At 38.6% G+C, this 22,789-nt stretch overlaps 1 protein-coding gene across 1 annotated transcript in view; it reads left to right on the forward strand.

The window, feature by feature from the left end:
* LOC138104781 (solute carrier organic anion transporter family member 1A2-like) overlaps positions 1–21,623 on the forward strand; it is a 28,473-nt gene extending 6,850 nt beyond the window's left edge. Inside the window, exons 2-15 of the mRNA XM_069003983.1 lie at positions 6,899–6,997; positions 8,096–8,237; positions 9,610–9,742; positions 10,452–10,558; positions 12,297–12,443; positions 12,750–12,848; positions 13,273–13,506; positions 15,547–15,711; positions 16,694–16,889; positions 17,718–17,883; positions 18,460–18,644; positions 19,198–19,262; positions 20,388–20,505; positions 21,374–21,623. Of these exons, the coding sequence (XP_068860084.1) occupies positions 6,899–6,997; positions 8,096–8,237; positions 9,610–9,742; positions 10,452–10,558; positions 12,297–12,443; positions 12,750–12,848; positions 13,273–13,506; positions 15,547–15,711; positions 16,694–16,889; positions 17,718–17,883; positions 18,460–18,644; positions 19,198–19,262; positions 20,388–20,505; positions 21,374–21,533 (2,016 nt within the window). The 3' untranslated portion in view covers positions 21,534–21,623. The remainder of the gene's footprint in view (positions 1–6,898; positions 6,998–8,095; positions 8,238–9,609; positions 9,743–10,451; positions 10,559–12,296; positions 12,444–12,749; positions 12,849–13,272; positions 13,507–15,546; positions 15,712–16,693; positions 16,890–17,717; positions 17,884–18,459; positions 18,645–19,197; positions 19,263–20,387; positions 20,506–21,373) is intronic.
* The last annotated feature ends 1,166 nt before the right edge of the window (positions 21,624–22,789 follow it).

A 22,789-nucleotide genomic window follows, 5' to 3' on the forward strand; every position in this document is an offset into this window, starting at 1 on the left:
CTTAGCAACCACAATACCAGAGAGACTTTGAAGCTTTGAACTCCCAGTCAACCTGCAGTACATTCGTTCCTATAACTTTTCTCAAAGTATGTACTTGAGACAATTTGCCTCGTTAGTGGAAAGCTGACCACCTGATTACACAACAAATCCCTTTGTACTTCAACTAGGAGGTACTGCCCAAAAGTATATAATTAGGCTTTCAACATCCTGAAAAGCTGTTTTGACAATTGAAACATTTATGTTTTCTAACATTTAATACTGGAAGTTTGTACAACACAATGTCTTCTAGACTTGCAGCAAATTTTATGAAGAATAAAGAATTTTATTTCTTCATAAATTTTCTGCAAGGCTAGAAGGCATGAATATGCTTTGCTAAAACAAAAGCAAAGTCCTCAAATCCATACAAGTGCAAATCAATGTGCTAAACTGCTTTCTTAAGGGAGAAACTGTTATGACAGTATCACTGGTTTAAATAAATAACTACTTATGAAACCAGACAGCAATAATATTTTGCACATATGCAGTATTATCTTCAAAGTAGGGTCTGAATGCTTTCTAGAAAAGTCTATTTATTGTTCTTGTGTTCTTGTGAAAAAATTGAGGCAATCATGAGTTGAAGGGGATGAGTAGAGTTGATGGCAGGGTTGAGGATGGAAGATAGATCTGAATTTTCATTTAGCCTGTAGCTGACATGAACTCTGTTGAGGTGAGAGGGAAGGAAATCTTACTGGATGGTCAAAGTAAATCTGAATTCAGACTCAAAATGGGCAGAAAGTTTTGTGCCTGTCTGTATTTCTGCACATACAGGGGTAAACATCACCCTACTTTTTTGTTAGATGCAGATGGATACTTTTCTACCTGGTTTGAGTAGACCAAGGTCTTACCTATAAGTTTATTCACAGGTCACTACAATGAGACGTTGTGGCTCCTCATGATTTACCTTAGTTTGGTAAAAACAATGCCTAAATAAATACATTTTTGATTAATGAAGAATCAATTAAATTATTATATCTTTCTTTATTTTGCATCCTGCTTCTCTTTCTTTTGAGAAAGTAGGTTCACAAAATATCTTGAGCAGGGTTTTTTTTTTCATTTATGCAGATGCTGGAATGCCTATGAGCAGATGAAAAGAGTGAAAATGTTGTGAAAGAGTCTTTGTTGTGAGGTTCCTATGCTCAGTTCTGCTGGTCTCTTCAAAGGTTGAAATTTGCAGTGGAGCTTTTGGAGTGTGTGTACCCAGAACAGGACACAACCTTGAGAAGCCAATTCTGTGTTGTCCTTGTAAGAAATTCTCCCTATTAACCTCCATTTGACTGGGAGGTACGTGGCTATTCAGCTATCACAGCTCTTCACTGCCAGAGAAGCAGGTCTCAGCAGACACTTCTGAGAAATAAAATGGTTTTAAACATTGCTCTGAATCCAGCTCTGAACTGGTGGGGTGAATGATGGTGAACCTACTCTGTGTCATGATATCCTTACCTGTTTTGCCATGCCATGTCCTATGGGATGTCCGACCCTCGGTTGCTGTGGTTCTGTGGAGATGCAGTTCATATTCCCAGCTTTTCATGGATTAGAAGTGGTTGCTTACAACTGCAGTGTTGGGAAAGAGCTATTTGGTCCTTAGTGGTTTCAAAATAATATGTGAGGGCAGAAATGTCTTCTGTATTTTTCGTAGGTAAATCATCATGACACATAACATTTAGACTAGGACCAATAATTGTACTCTGCATTTTTCACTGAGAACTTTTACTGCTTTCCATAAGAACACTGTTTATCCATTTGAATTTCCTGTGAGTTTGCACAAGCAGCTGTAAGTGGGTCCTGACCTTAGGCTGGGAGATGCTGGCTGACAGGATTTTTGTTCCTTGGCCAAGATGAGTAGATCTAGAATGACATAAAGAGAGATAACCAGGACAGGTGTCAGCTGACCTGATTTTTATCTGTCTAAAAATTAGTTATCCAGACTAAGCTAAGCTCTTGAGACTTCCAAATCAAAAGGAAGAAAAAAGCACCTCCAAAGAGGTTCTTCCTCCTACTTGCTTTAGACAGCTGTCTCAAAATGGGATAAATTACTGTCTGGAAATATCTGACTCTAATTCCTATTGTGAGGCTCTGGATGAGGATCTTCAACACAACTCCTTGCTAAGAATAGGTTATACCTGATTCTGTACAAATACTTGATATTCTCAAGGTTTATTCCTTGTAATGAAGCAGTTGAATGATTAGAGCTACCCCTGAAACAAAACCTATCCAGACAGGAAAAAATACATGTGGTCTCAGTTTCTCAAACACAAGGTTGATAATGCAGGAAATATGAAGTTAGTGAGAATATGGCCTTTAGCAGAAATCCCATGGAGAAGAAGGGAATTCTGTATGCTAAGACATCATAGACTCTCTATAATGCTTTATTACCCATTAATTAATCACAATCAAGAACAATGCTGAATTCCCTATGTGTTGAATTTTACATAAATTTACTGAATAGAAACTGTGCATTTATGAACATATGATAACTTCATATATCTACTCCTCTCTTCTTGGAGAGCTGTTTAATTTGTACCTGTTGGCAATTATAAATCACTTAAACTACCTGTTAAAATAATCTCTGGGTTAATTTTTCTGCCATGGAGATAAGTATTTAAAGGAAATTTTAAGTGCCTGCTACAAGGTGGTGTTTACTTGACTGGAAATTTTGATTTTTATTTTTTTGTGATTCCTTTGTTGCGTCTGAATTTTCACCCTTACTTGTCCTGAGCTGAAATTATTGTTGAACAAAATAATATTGCAGAGACTGTAGAATTACACAGTCCTGTATGTGATGTTACTATGATTTTTTAATCTCAATGAAGTTTATTTCTTGGTTATTTATTTAATAATTTATTGAACTCCAAGACAATGGCTTTTATTTGCCCATTTTGCTTATTTCAGTGGGCAATGTCCTCACAGCTCGGATCATAGGTTTTTGTTGTATTATTTTGTCAGAGGATTTTTTAATTTCCCAAAAGTGGCAGTGGGTAAGTGAGGAAAATATAAAATGCAAGAAAACTGTTGAAATACATTAGGGGGAAATAAGAATTTACCTCAGATTTTTGTTAGACGATCAAAGGTGGAAACATGTTTTCTGTTTCTAGTTAAGATGTATAAACCAAATCCCAGTACAGGCAGCCATCAGGTTTGATTTGGAGACCATTAGGAAGAGAAAACAGAAAGCAGCGCTACAGCTCTAACAAAATGCATATTTTCTGAGGAAAATGAGGCTTTTCACATATTAGAACCATGTAAAGATCTTTTTACTTGAGAGTTTTTCTCATGTGTGAGAACTGAGAAGTTACCATATCAGAAATTCAGGCTTTCATCAGTCCCAGTCCCACCCTCACCACAAATTTTACACATGGCATTTAGGATTTTGGTGTGCATTGGCACTTCTTTCTGGGAGGAGGACAAACACAAGTGTCAGCAAGAGACTTAAGGTCACAAATGAAACCTGTCTGAGCACCAATACTTGAAGGTGTACCTACTGATTCTTAAATGTGATGTCTAATGGACTTAATCAAAGTCAAATTATCTCTTCTTGTCATGTTAACCAGAACTATTTATGCTTAGTCAAACTACTCTCTGATATTGTAATGTCCGGTAATCAGTAACATAATCTCATTCCCTTCTTCCCTTCTGACCCTGTGTCACCCTTTTCTTGAACTCCACCCAGCCTGTAAATTCACACATTATGTACACTCTTAAAGTTCTTTTCTTTCCTGCGAGTGCTCTCTGGATGTCTTCAGTGGGCAGGAGTGTCAGCACTTCGTGCTCAGAGATCTGACACAGATGTAGCCCTTGGCCTTTTTTTTTGCAAGGAAGAGAAAGAGATGGGCTTAATTTTCCTTCTAAGAACTCAGCCCATGTCTGTCACATCGGAGTGAGTACTCTAAAATGCACAGCTGAAACAATTTGGCAAAAAACCAAGTTTGGTCCCATTTTTAACAATGTAGATTAAAATTCAAAGTTCAAGTGTGCCATATCAGTGATTTCTTGCAGAAACCTTTTCAAAACTCTAAGTACCTAATTGTTTTGCCATGAGAATATTTTCCTTTGTCTCAGTCTAACATTAGTGTAATTGCATTTGAGTAACAGTTTGAACTGTACCTAGTAAAACAAGATTTCAAAAAGCTTTTTGCAACCAGAAAAATAAATTAGTTAAAAACTCTGACACCATAATTGCTCTCTGAATCATTACGTGATTTTTAACCCTGCTTGTAAACAAAACAAAGATGTAGCAGTTTATCTGTATGACTAAGCTGAGCTAAATGGAAAATGGGTTTTACACTGGAACTAGGATGTCCTCTTGGGACTTAGACAAGGCAACTTGAAAAACATTGCATCATCAACTTTTTAATCCATATATTTGGGTGCCTTTGTCCTTTTTATCAGTTAGCTAGAGTGAAATGTGATTTAGAACTATAAAATGTACTGCTGGGTTTGTGTGGGACAAATGGGTCCAAAGTGATGTCTCAGCGCTTGCCTGCCTGCTGTTGTCAGCTGCACCAAACAAGCCTGTTTTGGTCCACAGAGGAAGCATCTGCTTTGGTTTTAAGCCAGCCTTGTTCAGCCCAGGTTACCTCGGATGCTGAGTGTCCTACGACTGCTTTGGACTGCTCACACTGTGAGATAAATCTTTGTGCCTGTGCAAAGTGGGTGTCTTCTGATCACTTGTCTGTCTTTCTGGTTGCCTGTGGAGATTTAGTCAGACAGTGGAGATGAGTGGAAGAGGCAGTTGTGGTGTCATTGCCAACTTCTTATCATGCCATTAATATGTCACCAACTCAGCGCAGAAGTGGAAGGAGGGATTTTACTGCCCTCTTCCCTGAAATTTCAGAGAATGTTGCAGGCTTATGAGTGGGATTCAGGTGCAGGTGTTTACATGACAGCTAGTGGGTCAGCAAGAACCCAAGGACAAACTTTTGCATAACTATATTTTAATATAACTATATTTTAATATAGCTGTATTTCTGCCTGTTTAATGAGTTAAAGAGGTTTGCAGATGAGTCAGAAGAGCCTTGTACGCCAGAGGAATGTACAATGGAGAGCAGGTAGATGGGAGAAGGGAGCGGGAGCACTCTTGTTCATCTTTAGGCACAGAAATGGTAATTTAAATTTTAACCTAGACTTAAAGTGTGGCGTGAATGCACCCAAGCTGAGTGCTTTATGCAGCTGTGTCTTTCTGATAATTTAGGCTGTTAGTCTGTGTCAGCTTCAGTAACACTTGATGAAATGTGACCACAAAATATTATAAAGCTGGGGAAAGTAATTTCAGAATCATAGATGGAAATAATAGTTCTGTCTACTTTGTTATTCAATTAATAATCTTAATAATCTTCCCAGTAAAAAACTGAAATGCTTTTTTTCCCCTATCATAATTTATGCTCTGAGGGAAGGTATGAATAATTAAATGAAAACAATGCTGTTTTGTCTTCTCTAATTGCATGAGGAGCAGTGTGATGCATCTGATTCCCCAAGTCAAATGGTAACAGGCTGTCTGGTATCTCGTAGCACAAGAGAAGAGAAAACCTGCAATTAGCCAGATGATGTTCCCTGTGTGTGATAGTGAAATGCAGGGACTGGTACAGTAAGGGAAAGAATCCCTTTGCCAGCTCCTAGAAGAAGACAGACATAGGGGACTGCTGTGATGTTTTGGCAGTGCTGGTGGGCTTCAGAGAAAAGCAGTATTGAGATAAGGTGTAAACAATTCCCTGGGACATAAACTTTTATTCCAAATTGCAAAAAAAAATACAAAGCTGTACGAGCACAGTCCTGTGATTGAACACAGTTTGTGCAGGAATCTGAGCAGAGCAGAAATAAAAACTATGTGTCCATCATAGCTAATTGTCTGAGTGCTGACCACCTACAATTAATTGTAAAGTATTTCCAGGAATGCTGTAATGGTGCATTATCTTTTTAAAAACTGGAAGTGAAAAGGTAGCTATAGAAGGAGTTAATGCTTGTGAATTTGCTAGGAATCAAGTTACTTAGGAAACACATTTGAGAGGATTAACATTGTTGTAGAAATTAATGTTTGAAGAGCTTGACCAGGAGGGTGCCGAGCTGAAGAATTTGAAACACAGTTGAGTCCTATTGGTGGGCTTGTCAAGCTTGCTCCCCAGCCCTGGATCCATGAAGTGGAAAACACAGAGAAGAGCAGGTGCTGCAGGATCACACTTAGAAAGTGTATCCAAGACAAAAAAAGAGGAAATTAACCTGTATCCGTCCTCACTATAAGGTAGGGCTCTGACTTGCCCTGGCTTTCTTCAGCTTACTCCATCAGGCAGCAGGGAACTATATTGAATAACTTTATTTAGCAGAGTCTTTGTAGGAGTCCTTAGAATGAGATCTGTTTAACTCATTGTGCAAACCCTCAGATGTGTTGGCGCTTTTACAGGTAAGTATAGCCAAGTCCCTGGGATATATTGCTCCTTCTTTGAACACATTTTTGGAATATATGTAAAATGTTAAGAAAGCAGGTGGCTTAGCACTACGAGACACACTAATCATCAAGTTGAAATGGAGATAAGTAAAAGTAGGCAGACAAATAAAGAGGAATATTTTTGAAAATCTTGGGATGAGGAGAGTGGAGTCTGTTTTGAACTTGAGTTGGTCTGGTGGTTTTGGTTTTATTTTATTTTCCTCTAATTTTAATGCCAAGAGATTAATGTGTGTATTCTAATCAAGTTGCTTCAATAAAGTCTGTTGACTTGTATTTTTCATTGGAATCCAGTTTGCAATTATTTAAGGAAAATGCTAATATATCAAATCTCTTAGAAGGAATCTAATATTTTTGTGAACATGGGACAAAAAATTTTGTTATTTTCTCTCATCTTTTTCAACACTGTGATGGGATGACTGACAGACTCAGAAACAGACATCAGTATCAATTGAGAAAGGCAACATGAAGGACCCTGAGAAGCCACATGCTGAGGACAAAATCTGCTGCATTTCCAAGCTGAAGGTACAGCCATATTTTAGCGATTTTGATTGAACACGCAACTGTTATTACTTGCATTTACAGTATTTTGGTAGAAGTTACAGCCCAGACTAAATGAATGGATAAGCTGTTCTTTTCTACCCTTAATGTCCTAACCAAGGAAAAAGAAGTTTGTGAACAATGGGGCTGGCTTTTGCTCTCCCTGAACTTTACCCTCTGTGATGTGTTGGAGGTAGTTGTTGACTGCTGCTTTGGAGCTCCACCACTGACTTTGTGTAATCCCCCCAGTCTAATGAGTTTACCCTTCCTTCTTAAAGCTGTGAAATGAGTCTTACTGACTGGGATGTGTCAGTAAAAACTGGCTGTTGATATTGAATAGTAATTCAAGTTGTTGAGAAATGCTAGTAAATCTTGTAAATTAACTTATTTTTCATAGTAATTAAAACCCCAAATACATTTCTTTTGCCTTTTAGCTTTTGCAGCAGATGTATCTAAAAATAATATTGATTTCATTTCCTAAATTCTCTTTATAAAGAAGCCTGATATTAAAAGGATTTGAAAACTACTGCACTCATTCATTTTAACTTTTTAACTGTCAGTTGCTACTAATTGTCTTGTAAAAAGGACATGTTATATACTCCTTCTGGTTGAAATTACGTGTTCTGGGCTTGTGACCTCTGCTGAGATGGGAGAGCAGATCCTGGATCAAGTAATCCAGCCAAAGGAAACGATCCTAGTTCTGCAAGCAATTTGTCATTCAGATGAACAGAGGGTGGAAAGGTCCTGCAGATGGCAACCTTGCAGCAGGCACACGGCTGCCTTGGCTGGGTAAATGGGTCTTGGGATTTCTGAAGACAGTCTTGGTCAATTAGAGAAGGTGAAGAACAAAGTTTACTAGATTTTTTTTTCTTTTTTTTTGGTGTGTGTGTTTTTGTTGTTTGTTTGTTTGTTTAGTGAAACCATAACTCTAGAAAAGAATAAATGATGGGATTTGCACACATCAGTGAAACAGAACTGCTCACTTTTTTGACGGGAAGCACACCTTCAGTGAAGGCAATAACCATGGAATATTCAAAAATATGTTACTTTGAATTCTTTATGCATTCTTCTCTTCCCTTCCAGGTATTTCTGCTGGCACTGTCACTTGCATTCCTTGGGAAAACTATGTCTGGTGCTTACATGAACAGCATGTACACACAGATAGAGAAACAATTTAATATCCCAGCTTCTTTAGTGGGCATCATTAATGGAAGCTTTGAAATTGGTAATCTCTCATTTCAATATTTCTGATTCTTTGAAAATGTAATATTCTGAGCATGTATTAGTGGCTCTCATTTGCTCTCAATTACTGTATGTGACAATAGTGGCCAACTCTGTCATTCCATTTGAGCTGATATGTAACAATTTCATGTCTTGGAAACTAATAGGACCACTTAAATGGGGAAGTTTAGGTTTAAAAACTGGTTCAGCTAATTTATGCACTATCATAAGATGTGACAGAGCAACTAACAAAAGAGAACTAATTTATGAGCTTTGTATTGAATCTTCTTGAAGAAAACAGAAAAACAACTGTGTAAGCTTTGTTTGAATTTAAGGCCATATTTACCATCTTATAGTTCCTTTAATTAAATTTGGTTGGAGTGGATTGTGAATCCTTACCTGAACTCAATACTATTTCAAGCTTCTGTATCTGCACAGCTGTACCTGCAAAGAAAGTTTCCAGTTCTACCTTTAGTGCCTGTTGCCTTGCCTGTCAGTAAGTTTTATTGCCCAGTGATAAATTTAAATGCACATCTTTAAGTGTCATTCAAGCCACTGGTTCAATATGGTCTGTTTAGAAATTATACATAAAAAAGGCATTGTCTTCTTTCAGAGCATGACTCTCATCACTCAGAGACATGATTTTGTTCTTCTGACAAAAAGATCATAAAATTAGTAGGTGTACAATTACTAAATTGCTATTTTTATAGGGCCTGATTCATAATATGAAGCTTGATTCTTTTCTTAGTTGCATAGCAATAAATGGAGAAAATCAAGTGATTCTGAAGTGAAAGTGGAGGAGAGGAAAATGAAGATTTTTAGCACATTTTTTGTTTTTAAATGGTACTGGGTATAAAAACCTGTATTTTTTATTCTTAAAAATTTACTGAAATTAATATTAAATTATTATTCCATTTTTTAAATATGATTGTCATCTTGTGTTTATTATTTTCACTACAAAAACACTAGGAGATACACTTCCGTATTTCCCTACACATTACAAAATAAAGAATCCTAGGGGAACAACTTCCTAAACCAGCTATTATTCTGCAGTCCCTGGGCCTGATCTCTATGCAAAGTAGTGGGAAATTTCTTCTCTATAAAGGTGCACTCAAAAATCTCTCTCACTGTGATCTCTTTTCCACTCTGCCTTTTATTCTCATGTTCTTTTCATGTGATGTAACTCTTCCAAAAAAAGATCATACATAGCAGGGAATTACTGCACCATGTAGGCAGTTCCCTGTCTGGTGACACTTTTTACAAGACAAGAAAAGAACTAGCAGCTGAGCTTACAAGATATACTCAAATTTGTGTTGCACTTTCAAAGATCATGGGATGCCTTGGTTTGTGAATTGTGAACCAGGTTCTCTTTGCAGGTAACTTGCTGCTGATAGCATTTGTGAGTTACTTTGGAGCAAAGCTTCACAGACCCAGAATAATTGCTTTGGGCTGCACAATTCTGTCACTGGGATGTCTTTTGATATCAGTTCCTCATTTTCTGTTTGGAAGGTGAGTGTTTTGCTTAGCTCACATCAGCTTCTGTGATCCTTACTTGCATGAATCCATACATCCTTCCACTGTGTTGCTTATTGAGAGAGACATTGCTGATCATGGATTCAATACGATCATTGCAGAGCAGTTTCTTTTGTTTTGCTTCCAAGATGGCTTCAAAAGTCAGTCATCACTTCCTGAGGAGAGTCTCCCCTCTGGTGGGCACCTTCCCTTGCCTTTGCCTTCATCCTTTTGCTGCCCCTTGTGTGGGCTCTCCCAAGAACAGTGTGCTGTTATACTGTCACTTTACACAACTAGCTCTTATCTGCTTGGATGGGCAAGAGAAGGTGATTTTTAAAGGTCTCTTGGTTTGGAACCTGGATGACAGATCACCTGGTCACTGTGTTGGCAAGGCCTGCACTGACCATAATGATTCATCAACTACTTTTAAATGATTTTTGCTTGGCTTAAAAAATTAATAATGTAGGCTTGTGTAGGTTTCAATTAGAAAGGTATTTTTTGATCCTTCAGTCTTGTTGTGTCAAGTGTGGAATGGCTCTGACAGCCTTGGCGGCACCCTCTCTTCAGTTAACTTTTACATGGATTCCCTTCTTCCTACAGCTACACACTCTTCTTATAGGCAGCTCCAGTACTACAGTACAGACACATGAGATGGTTCTCATGAATATCTTCTTGATCGGTGCATGCTTTTCTTTGATTCCAACAGGTATCGTATTGAAAGCAGCATTTCACAACGGGAAAATTTTTCAGTGATGCCTCTATGCCTTGTCAATCAAAGCTTGTCCTCTTTGCCTTCAGAAGAACCATCAACAGGTATGGCTTTTCCTATGCCTATTAATATTTTTTTCTGTGTCTATAGTGTCTAAGTAAATAGGTTTTTATTTTCATTAGCAATCACTTCAGGGTTGTGCTGTTGATCAGTACTGTTTGAAGGCCTAGAAACTAGAGGTCAGGAAATTTCCTGGCCTTCGTGTTTCTTTGGTCTGTGACTCCAGAGCTAAAACATTTCTTTCATGCAGTTTTCACAGTATCCAGGCAGTTCAATTAACATCCCTGGTAGTCCACTTTGGGATAGTATACCAGGTTGTTCTCACAAGTGTTCCTCTTTTTGACTTGAAATCCTATGATACCACGAGGAGGTTGGAAGCATATTTCAAAAATGGGTAAGAGGCATAAGGATGCTTGTTTTTTGTACCACATAGGAAATAAAAGAATGAGAAATAGAGCTAGAACTAAAATATAGATCTCAATTCCCTTTAGAGAAAATAGTTTAAACTAGGCTAAAACTTATCTGTGAGACTGAAACATGTATGGGCACTAGCAATGTGCATGTAAAGGAACTACTGGGAAGTCAAAAGGCTCAGAGGAAATCATTAAATAATCACACACAAAATTCTCATGCTGAGGGTGGGATTAATCTCCTGGGTCTTTAGCTATCTCAAATGGAAGCATTGAATCAGAACCATTCCTTCAGACTCCCTTGGTAGCTGGGAAAAGGAGACTACAGAGCTCTTGCAGAGCATGTCCCTTGCTGTAAGGACATTCATGCTCGGTACTTTAGGGTGGATCAGATTACCTCTTGGGTCTGCCTTCTGACTGCTGGAAACTTAGGTGATTGGTGGATGGTAAAAGTTAGGTGACCCGAACCCCACAGTTTATTGTTAAACTTAGTGATGGAGTTCCATCAGGGTGTGCTAAAGCTGAATCACACTGCTGTAATACTGTCTGAATGAAGTGGCATCAAACCTTAGTGTTGTGCTGCAGTTTTCTGCTGCCATTTAGTAATGGATGCAGCTTCCAAGCTTTCCAAGACTACATGTCAGTTAAACTATTCATTTTTGCATCTGCACAAGAAGTTGTGAAATGGGCACACCTAACAGCACTCGGAATTAACTTTTCACTCGAAGATTTCAGATACTGTATTTTCCCATTTTATAAATGTAAAAATAAAGGTATAGAAAGGCAAATAATTTTCATCTAAATGATTTACAGCCACTCAATATGCACATTAGAACCCACAAATCCTTGAGCCTATGCAGTTGGGTAAGGTGATTGTTTTTCTATTAGTTTATTGACAAGCAAGACTGTGATGTTCATATATATGAGTTCATTTCCTGTGTGAAGCGAAAGCTGGACTGAATTTGACCACATCTGTGTGTAGATTGCTTCACCTGTGTTTGCTGACAGCAAACTGACATTGAAACGGGAGATCCAGGTTTCATCTGTGGTCAGTAATGCGTCCACTCAGAAAGACAGCAGTTGCTGCTAACAAAGCTGGTTTTTATTTGATAATGAATTTGCACTGAGAAATCTCAGCATGAAAAAGTGGGAGAGAGCAGTGGAATCTGAAGCAGACTATGGGATGAAGAAATCCCAGTTCAAGGAGAGAAAGGAAGTAAAAATGTATTGTGACTCGTTTTTTTTCTTTTTTTTTTTTTTTTTAATAGAACAGGCTACCCAAAGTTTAAGCTATTGGTCAATTATTTATCTCTAGATTTTCATTAATAGTTGGGATTAAAACATTGATTCTGACTTTTTGTTTTGTTCACAGAATGTGAAAAAGAGCCTGGGTCCTTGCTGTGGATATTTGTGATGGTTGGAAACATAGTACGAGGAATGGGTGAAACTCCCATCATGCCTTTGGGCATTTCCTATTTGGAGGATTTTGCCAAAGCAGAGAATTCACCTTTCTACCTGGGTAAATCTACCCTATTGTGATAACTACCCTCCCCCAGACACACACACATAAACAAAAGCAAAAAAAAAGGATTATTATTATGCCCTTCAATCCAATAAAGGAAGACAGAAAACAGTGATTAGTGCCTTATCAAAATAACAATATTGTAGAACTTGTAATTTAGCCAGAGAGAAACTTTTTGGAACCAGGCCATTTTTAGGTGCAAATGCCTTTTCAGTAGAGCTGCCCTAACCATATGTAACAATTCCAAGAAGATAATTATGTCTGGGTTTAAATTCAGGATGTTTTCTCTCTTTCCTACTCTAGCATGTCTGCATACAGCAACTGTAGTCGGCCCCTTCCTTGGTTTACTGTTGGCTTCATTCTGTGCAGAGCTGTTTGTTGACATTGGATCAGTAGGTGCAGGTAATGGGTGAATATATAAAAACTTATTTTTAAGTCTATAGTTGGTGTATTTATCAGAGCCAAAAGATGTTTCTTAGCTAATATGTGATAGTCCTACCTGAGTTTGTTGGTGTTTCTCTTAGAATGGAAGGTCTGTGTATAATATTCAATTCACAAATCAATATGCTTATAAATTATTCGATGAAAAATTGTGTCATCTGGCTTAACATAGGAAAGGACTAGAATTAATTTAATACAAACCACTGAAATTTCCCAGAAAATTAGCAACATTAGAAAAGAAGACTGGGGAATATTCTCCTTCATGAGCTTCATTTTAAGAATCATTGAAATGCTTTTACATCAGAGATGACTAGGAAAACACAAGATGACAGCAAAGAACGTTTCTGAACTGATCCAAGATGTCTGGTTTTGTGTTTTGTTATAGATGAGATAACTATAACAGCTACTGATGCCCGCTGGGTTGGAGCATGGTGGCTGGGTATTTTGATTTGTGCACTGCTGAATCTTCTTGTGGGAATACCATTTTGGTTTTTGCCCAAGTCACTTGTGAAGGAAGGTGAAACCAATGAACCTGAGGAGACAAGTGAAAAAAGAGTAACATCATTGCAAGAAAATGATAAAAATGGAACCAAACAGACCATGTATGAAATTGCTAAAGGCAAGTTATACTGGATTTATTTCCTTCTTACTTTAGTCCTAAGGTGTGAACTGTGTGTATTTGTGTAATTAAAGATGGGTCCAGGATATGGAATGCCTACTCTGTTTTCATGTCTCTGTAGTTCAAAGGATTTGTGTAGGGATTTAGAATGGCTCCTTGCAGAGGAATAAAGCTGATTTCATAGATCCAGGATCTGGACTCCTTCCTTTTCCCCTCCTGCATTTCAGGTGTTTGTACATCTTTTCTTCCCATGAGAGGGTTAAAGCACTAAAATCTGGTTAGGAATATTACAACTCAGTGAGCTGTGGATAAGTTGCAGATATTGGTTTCTTGTACCCCACACTCACTGTGCAGGAAAGCAGAAAACCAACACATATCTTGTGCCTTTCTTGAGTCCAACTGAAAGCCCTAAAAGGGAATTGAAAGGTGCTTAAGTGTCTCAAAAAAATTAATTACTGTTGAACAAAGATGTATTCGACTCACATTTATTGATGTTACCATTAGCAGCTTTCACATCTGTGGTCTTTCAAATCTATATATCTGTAGGAGGTTATTTTTTCCTTCCTTATTTGTTGCTGGTTGGAAATGTAAGTGAATAAAATATGTCAAAGACTATCATCTTCAGAGTAGTCTCCTGATCCTGTCCTGCTCAGGGCCCTCATTTTCAGAAAGTAAGTGCCATGTGGCAGCTCCCTCTCCGTCCTGCTTCCAACTGAGCCCTGCAAATTCACCATACTCAGAGTGAGTACTTAGATCTTGGCTGATATTGAAACTTCATTTTGATAAATATCAAAATGAAGCATCTCTTTCTGCTATCACGTAGCCTTAAATGAATCCATGAATAAAATACTGTTCTAGTGAGGAAAGGTTCCTAGCTCAGATGTGGGTCCTTAGTACTCCAGGGTCCTTTCCAAGCTTATGTTTTCCTGATTATTCCCTCCCCGTGTTTCTGTGAATGTTCACTGTCCCTGAATATCTTGAATGTAGAACCTTTTCATTTCACAGAATAGTTGAGGTTGCAAGGGACTTCTGGAGCTGACCTGGTCCAACCCCTGTTCAACCACTTACTGCCTATTGACCAGGGCATATTCAGACAACTTTTAATCACCAGGGATTTCAAGTTGAAACTTGATGCTTTTATAGTTAAAAATAACCCAAAATAAGATTAATTGAATAATAATAAAATTTCCTCAAGAAGCCCTGATTAAAAGTGTCACTGCCTCTGTAAATAATGCAGCCTATTTATAGTGTTTCTAATCGACTAATTTTTGCAAGATTTTCATACAGATCTTCTTCTAATGAGGTACTTGCTTACCTCTGAAAGATACACACCCATCCGAAGTGGTGCCCACTTTCAGTGAGGCCCAGTCATTGTTTTGTAGATGCTTATATTTATCTGCAGAGTTTCTTGACAATAGCTCAGCACATTAATTAACAGAGAACACTAGACAAAGGGGAATTGTGGGGCTTTTTTTATGGTTCAAATCCTGACTTAATGGGCATTAAGCAGAGAAAAGACCTCTGTAAATTAGTTTCTCAGATGCTTCCTTGGCTGAAGGTTGGATGATACAGATTTTGAGAGGATGGTTACAGCTCTCTTCAGGCCTCTTCTTCCCCAGCAGCAAAACCCAAAATCAGTGTTCAGGTCTCTGGGGGCAGCTTGTCACAGATCTATAGTACATCTGCACCCCTTTGTGCCAAATGCCAGGTGCAGGACAGGGGTTTTGATGAATGCTCTGAGGCATGAGATGAGAGAAAAGGGAGGAAAGATGGGGCAGTAGCTGCTGCTGCTGTGATGTATTTTTTTTTTATAAGCACAAATTTTTTAAGTGTGAGGGTATCTTTGGGTAGAGGAGAAATGTTAGGGTACCCTGGGCTAAGCAAGTAATCTTTGGCCTGTGGTGTCTGGCAAAGACCAAGATTTAGCTTGATCCCGTTCAGGACCAATTCTGTTCCCCTCTTTCCCCCACAGCCACGCTGAGCAATGGGTCATTCTTTTCATAAAGCATCACACTAACTCATGGCATTATGTCATTCCAGATTTCATCCCCTTCCTCAAGGCTCTGTTTCACAACCCCGTGTATATGTTATTTATATGCATAACTGTGTTACAGTTCAGTGCCTTTGATGGCATGATATCCTTCATGCCCAAATATCTGGAACAGCAGTTTGGAAAATCTGCATCAGATGCCATCTTTTTAATTGGTATGTTTGAATTTTTCTTTGCTCTGTTCTATCAATTAGTGATGTCTCTATTCAAATTATCTATATTTTTACATATATACATATGTTCATGTGTATTTACATGTACATACTAAGGTTAAATGATTCTACATGTGAGGGATATCACACTACAAAGCATTTCTAAATGCTGTAGGGTACACATTAATTTATAATATTTATGTAATAATTTATTGTCCTATAGAAAGGTAGAAAGGCATGACTCCAGGATAGGAGCATGTAGGACTGGGTCCTGATTCAACACTTGAGCTAGAATAGAATCTCCATGCATTTTCTGCTAAACATCTAATTTTTTGTGCAGAATTTTATCATCTAATTCCCATCTTTTGAATTGGCTCAGAAAATTCAGCTGATATGGAACTAAGCCATGTGATATTTGTGTAAAAACACTTCTAATATGTCTTTCAGTCAGAATTTGTTTCATTAAAGTATCAATCAGCAAAGAAGTGTGAGAGCACATTGAGTAATCTCATCTCAAAACTGAAAGTCTGTTCCTCCTTTCTGTGATGCTCAGAGTGCATTAAGATGTACCTTAAGATGTGCACTAGCTTATCTTTCTGTTGAGTTTCTCAGTCAGCTGGAGAGGCTGGACTGAAACCATATAATTTTTTTCTTGGTTTTTGGTTTTTTTTTTTTGAGTTGGAGCTAGAGTTCAACTCTAGATTGCAATTTTCCAATTAATATTTCAGTCCTACCCTGTAGCTCACTCCCCAAGCAGTTCTCACCTGCTGTTGACTTTGGCAGAGGTTTTGGGTGTGAGAGGAAATTAGCAGGGACCCATTTCTGACTGTAGTTAAATTATTCAGTCACAGGCACTCTTTGATTCTTTGCCAAACACAACCTCCTCTAACAGCAGCTGCAGTAGCTACTTCTTTAGCTACCTTGTAGTAGAGCAGCTTTGATGGTCTCCTTTATTTTAACATGGAAGTTTCACTTGTTTAAATAGGTGTTTACAACTTACCAGTTCTATGCGTTGGGTATTTTTCTGGAGGCTTGTTCATGAAGAAATTCAAGATAAATATCTATCAGGCTGCGAACATAGCATTTTGGGTGTCTTTACTGGAATACCTTCTCTACTTTGCTGCCTATTGGACTGTCTGTGACACCTCACCAGTTGCTGGTCTAACAGTTTCCTATCAAGGGTATGTTCTTTGAGACTCAAGAGGACTTCAGTCTTAAGACACCAGGATGATTTTTCTGGTCAAGAATCTGCCAGGGGCTCAATTTTATTTTCCTACTCTAAATTCTCAAGACTTTTTGCTTGCATGAGGCAGTAGGTCTGTTTTCTGTTATCTCTGTTTCAAACAATAAAAGTGCATTAAAATGGACATCCATGTAAAGACAATTGCATGTCCATATTAATTCTTTTACTAATACAATTAGTAAAATCATGTAACTGCAGGTGAAAATAAAAATTGTTGGTCAAATCCAGCATACATGAGTGCAATTTCAGAATAAGAGAGGAAAAAATCCCCTTCTTAATCTTACACCGGTTTACTCCATTTCATTACTGTCAAGTTATCAGAGGATGTTTTATCTGCAGTTTCTTGATTTGAAGCCTGCCATTAATCATTGGGAATCATAGAAGGGTTTGGGTTGGAAGGTACCTTAAAGATCCTCTGTTTCCAACCTCCCTGTCATGGGCAGGGACACCTTCCACTAGACCAGGTTGGGTTGTGTGTTTGTAAAATGGACATGGAGGTGTAGATGCAACTCTTATGGACAATCAAGGACATACATGCCATAGATGAGAAAAATGCTGTAGGGTACACATTAATTTATAATATGAATGTAATATAATACAATTTATTGTCCTATAGAAAGGTAGAAAGGCATAACTCCAGGATAGGAGCATGTAGGACTGGGTCCTGATTCAACACTTGAGCTAGAATAGAATCTCAAGCATTGCAGAAGGTTACTGTGGTTATTTCATTATTGAAATATTTATTCATCTTCTAAATGTGTTTCAGAATAGAACAAGTTTCATATGCTGAAAATACTCTACTGGCTGGATGCAACATGGATTGTGAATGCCCGCTTAAAATTTGGGACCCTGTTTGTGGGAACAATGGAATCACTTATGTGTCACCTTGTCTTGCTGGGTGTAAATCCTCAAGAGGAACTGGAAGAAGTGTGGTAAAGCATACAATTTATTGTACTGTAGCTATGAACTATAGTAGGTGACAAATAATTATACCAATATAGGGTGGGGAATATCCATGCACATTTGATTGAATATATAAGGTGAGAGATTTGAACAAATTCATTGAGTAGCACCAGAAATTTCAAAATGAATATGAAAACTAGTTTAAATGAAAAAATATAATGAAGAAGAGTGCTCCTCTACTAAGAATTAAAGGAATCTTAAATGCTTAACATGGAGTGAGAAATTATTCTCAAGGTATTGCCAGTTGGGAACCTGAGTGCCCAAGAACATTTCAGCCAAAATGATAGTCTATAGCATGGACTTAATAATCTCTTTCACCCTGTAGATTTAAGCAAGAAACCAGGTATTTCAGACCTTCTATCCCCACATACAGGGGATGGCTGGACCTGTGCCTGGCAGTCTGGGAGAGAGGCCACAGTGCAGGGCTGCTCATGAGTGACAATCTCAAGTGCAGGAGACAGTGAGCTGGGTGCCAACAGAGTGTGGGTTTGCCACTCAGTGTGTGAGTTTGGACAATCTGTGTGATTAAAACACTCTTATGACAGGTATTTGAAAACTGCACCTGTGTCGCAGCCTCAGGGTTTTCATCTCAAAACATCTCTGCAACTCTGGGCCAGTGTGATGGACATGAAAACTGTGACAAGATGCTCCATTATTTTTTAATATTGACATTAGTCTGCAGCTTCATTTTTTCCTTAGCAGCCATGCCTGGATACATGGTCTTAATAAGGTACGGTAAAATTTCCTTGCCTTAAGAAATCTACTGAACTTTTTATTTTGAGGTTTTAATTCTCCAGGGAATTAAAAGTTGCTTAGTTTGCTTATGGAAGGAGGAAGAGCAGAGAAATCTTATGTCATTTCTGTGCTGCTAAGCTTTAGTGTCATGTCAGCTTTATAATCTGATGTTGCTTCTGGCTATCAGCTTTATCCTGAATTAATGCAGGACCACTGAGTCAGGGCACTGGGACATTGAGTGGTGTGTGATACCCATGTGTTTATCAATCACAGGAACGTGATGTTGATTAAGGCACAGCTACCTGGCACTTTGTGTTGGCCTCGGTACAAGTGGAGGGTGCCTTGACAGTAGCTTTTCCTTTTGTGATTTGGCAGTTCTAGATAAGGAACTTTTCAGCAATCACCTAATGAACGTAACTCTTTCAACGACTGCTCTTACTAGAATGGTTTGGGCTTAATGTGATGAAGAACTTGGTTTAAAAAAAGGGTTAAATAGCTCTTATTAATGTCACCTCTACCTGTAAGTGTAAAATGCAATTATCATACAGGTCTCTAAAGCCTGAAGAGAAATCTTTTGGAGTGGGCATCCATGGACTGGCTTCAAGAGTATTTGGTAAGAAAATATCTAACACACTTCAGAAGAGCAGTTAGAGCTGACCTAGAGTTAGAGAAGGGTCACATCAGGGCTATGGGCATGGCACAGGAGTCATTGCTTCTATGGAGTGCCTTTGATTGGAAAGAATTTAGGATTTTTTTACAGATCTCAGCAGCATGGCAAAGTAGAACAGCTTGCAGTTTGCATTTTTTTTATACTGGGTAATAGGCTGGTACCTTGGTATGACCCCAGTCAGGATATAAGCACTATGCATCCACTTACTCTCCTCCCACATGGAATAGGGAGGAGAGTTGGAAAAATGGTAGAACATGCAGGTTAAGAGAAGAACAGTTTAGTAATGGAAATAAAGTAAAATATAATAATAATAGGAAAAATAGAGGAATAAAACAAAAGAAAAAAAAGTGATGCAGAATAAAATTGTGTGTGATCTGTTGACCAATACCCATCCCATCCCCAAGCAGCAGTCGGTCCCTCCTTGCCACTTCTGTCCAGTCTGTATACTAAGCACGACATTCCAGATTATGGAATATCCCTTTGGCCAGTTTGGGTCAGCTGTCCTGGCTGTTCCCCCCCCATGGTTTCCTGTGCAGCTCCTCACTAACAAAACATGAGACACAGAAAACTCCTTGATGTAAGCACTCCTGAGCAGCAACTAAAACATCACTGTGTTTTAAACATTATTCTCCTATTAAATCCAAAACACCGCACTGTACCTGCTGCTTAGAAGAAAATTAACTGTATTCCAGCAGAAACCAGGACATGGGACTACATCTGCTACTTGTTGGAATGCCATGTGGCATTCCTTCATTCTTGCTTATTGTTTATGTTTATTGAAGGCAGCATTGCCTCTCAGTGATGAGAGAAAATGTTGAGTTCTGAATAGGAAACACTGTCCATACTGTAGCATGTGGATATTGTTTAACAGGCCGCAGGGAAGAAAATATTTGGTTGAGGGTAGGTGGATGAGGAAGAAGAGAGAGCACAAGATATATAGAGAATGTGGCTCATGCTGCAAGAGGACAGTACAGATGGAGTAGATGACAAACAGCATAGGCTCTGTAGCGTAGCTGATAACCAGAAGAAAACTGCTATTCACAGAAATGTTGCTAATATTCTTTTTAGCTGGAATTCCATCTCCCATTTATTTTGGAGCTTTGATAGATACCACTTGCTTGAAGTGGGGTACTATGACTTGTGGCGGAGAAGGAGCATGTAGGATGTATGATATTGTCACATACAGGTATATTTTCTACTTTATTTTAATTTCTCCTTCTTACTCTATTTTTGCATGCATAGAGATGTAATTTTATGAACTTTATGTCTTCCTAGTAGACAAACTGCTCCTGTGTTAGAGACGTGACACAATTTTCTTTGACATTGGCTTTATTTGTCAAGTGCAACCTTTGACACAGACATTAGAAAAACCTTTGAACAGAAATGTGCTGGTGCCATAATATTCAATAATAACCTTTCATGAGAACAAGCCTTAAAAACACTGAATTATGATAAAGTTACTGAAGAGCAGCAAGCTTACGTGGGAAAAAGTTTTAATGGGTGACTGCAAATTCTTTGAACAGAAAATGGTTGAAAGAGTATTTGAATTTAAAAAGATAAGAAGTTTCTAGAGAAGACACAGTTACTCAAGTTGGAAATCGGCCCAGAATACTGTACCTCATGTTTTTATAGTCCTTCAAGGATTGTTGTGGGATTTTAAAGAAAAATCTAGTTGAACTTGTGGCCTCATACTAATTCCTTTTAATAATGTGTTGAGGTTGATTTGGAAGAATATTCCTATGAATACCTAGAAATTTTAACCAGGTAGTCTGAGCCCTTTCAGGACTCTCTCTTTTCCCTATGGATAAAGCCATAAGAGTACCAGGTGCCTGACTTCACTGGCTAAATTGTTTGCCTGAAACTGGGAGATGTAAAAGGCCATTCCGCTAACTGACATATTCTCTGTTCTCCCATTCTCATCCTCTGTGAGATCCAAAAGGATCAGGGCACAAGCTTTAGAGTGGCTGTGTAATTTTCACAAAACAGTGTTTGCTGAATAGTTTTGCACTTTTTTACAAATGCATATATTTAATGAAACGCATGATTTATTTCAGGTGGCTCTATCTTGGCCTGCCAGCAGTGTTACGTGGAGTGTCCTACATCCCAAGTACACTAATTCTCCTCATTTTAAAGAAGAAACTGAAATCTGAAAAGCCAATCTTATTGAATGCACCAATAGAAATGCAGGATAAAGAACAAGAAGCAGTGAAATAGTATTTCACAGAAGGACATGTTGGGGAAAAAGCATTGCAGTGTAAATATTGGATATATCCTTGTCAAGAATTTTGTACTTTAACTAACGAACACTTGGACAGAGATTAATAGAATTACACATAGTTTTATCCTAATTATATTATAAAAGTATCAGTTTGTAAACACAAGGCATGGGAACAAATGTGTTTGGTGCAAAAGAAAAAGGACTAGAAATAAGAAAACTTATGAAATACCAGGTTTGAGTTGTCTGAGCAAAGGGCTATGAAGCAGAAACATATGCATTCAGACCTGGTTCACTGAAACTAGAGAGAGTTTTGTGTTTGACTCCAGGTGATGCCAGGTTTCATCTTGGAATTCTCCCATGGTTTCTGTCAGAGTCTCTCTCTTGACTGTAGACAGGATTTGTGGCTTCTTCAGGCCCCATTTTCCATATTATTTAATGATATTATTAGTCCTTTCAGGCAGGGATTATTTGTTATTCTGCATAGTACAAATGATCAAAATACTGGAAACCTGGTTTATGACATGGTCTGGGTGTTTTGGTAATAATAATAAATTAAAAAATTACATTTTTAAAAAATGCTGTGTTATGGTGATGTTTCAAGATTTGCGTAGAGCATTGACAAGGAAAGGTCATCAGGATTCGTTACTTCGGTTACCTGCTGCCCTGGGATGTTGTCATAGGTTAGCAAGCATAGTCCCGGAGGTGATGTCCTTGCAAAGGGGTGCTTACAGTTTCCTCTGGGACCTGATAGAACCTATCAGCTGGCCAGTTTGAATATGGACAATTCTTTAAGCCTCTTAAAGTTGTGACCGCCTCTGTGATACACACTTAAGAATAGACAAACTCCCCCCCAAGCTCTCTCTCGTTTCCGGCGCTGGGACAGGCAGCTGCGGGCCCCGTGTGGGGGCCAGCGGGCCCGGCCAGGCCCTGCTTGGGCCAGGCCGGGCCGAGCCACGGCCATCCTGGAGCCGATGGGCCTGTTCCACCCATGGAACCCCCCCTCCCCCCACTGCCTTGCCGTGGGCAGCCAGAGCGGCTCGGCTCTCCCCCCTCTCCACTTCGATAAGAAAAATTCAACATTCCAGCTGCAAAGCTGCAAGGTCGAGGTGAGATTAACCCTTTTATTGCTGTGAAGAGCTGAAAACCTGAGGGAAGAGAGAGAGGAGAGGCTTAAAGCTGAAATTCTGTTGTGAAGCTATGGTATATCAGAGTATCCCGTTGTAATTTCATGAAGATATGGGGGGTGGAGTGT

The sequence above is a fragment of the Aphelocoma coerulescens genome, chromosome 1A, assembly GCF_041296385.1.
Source record: "Aphelocoma coerulescens isolate FSJ_1873_10779 chromosome 1A, UR_Acoe_1.0, whole genome shotgun sequence".
Taxonomy (NCBI): domain Eukaryota; kingdom Metazoa; phylum Chordata; class Aves; order Passeriformes; family Corvidae; genus Aphelocoma; species Aphelocoma coerulescens.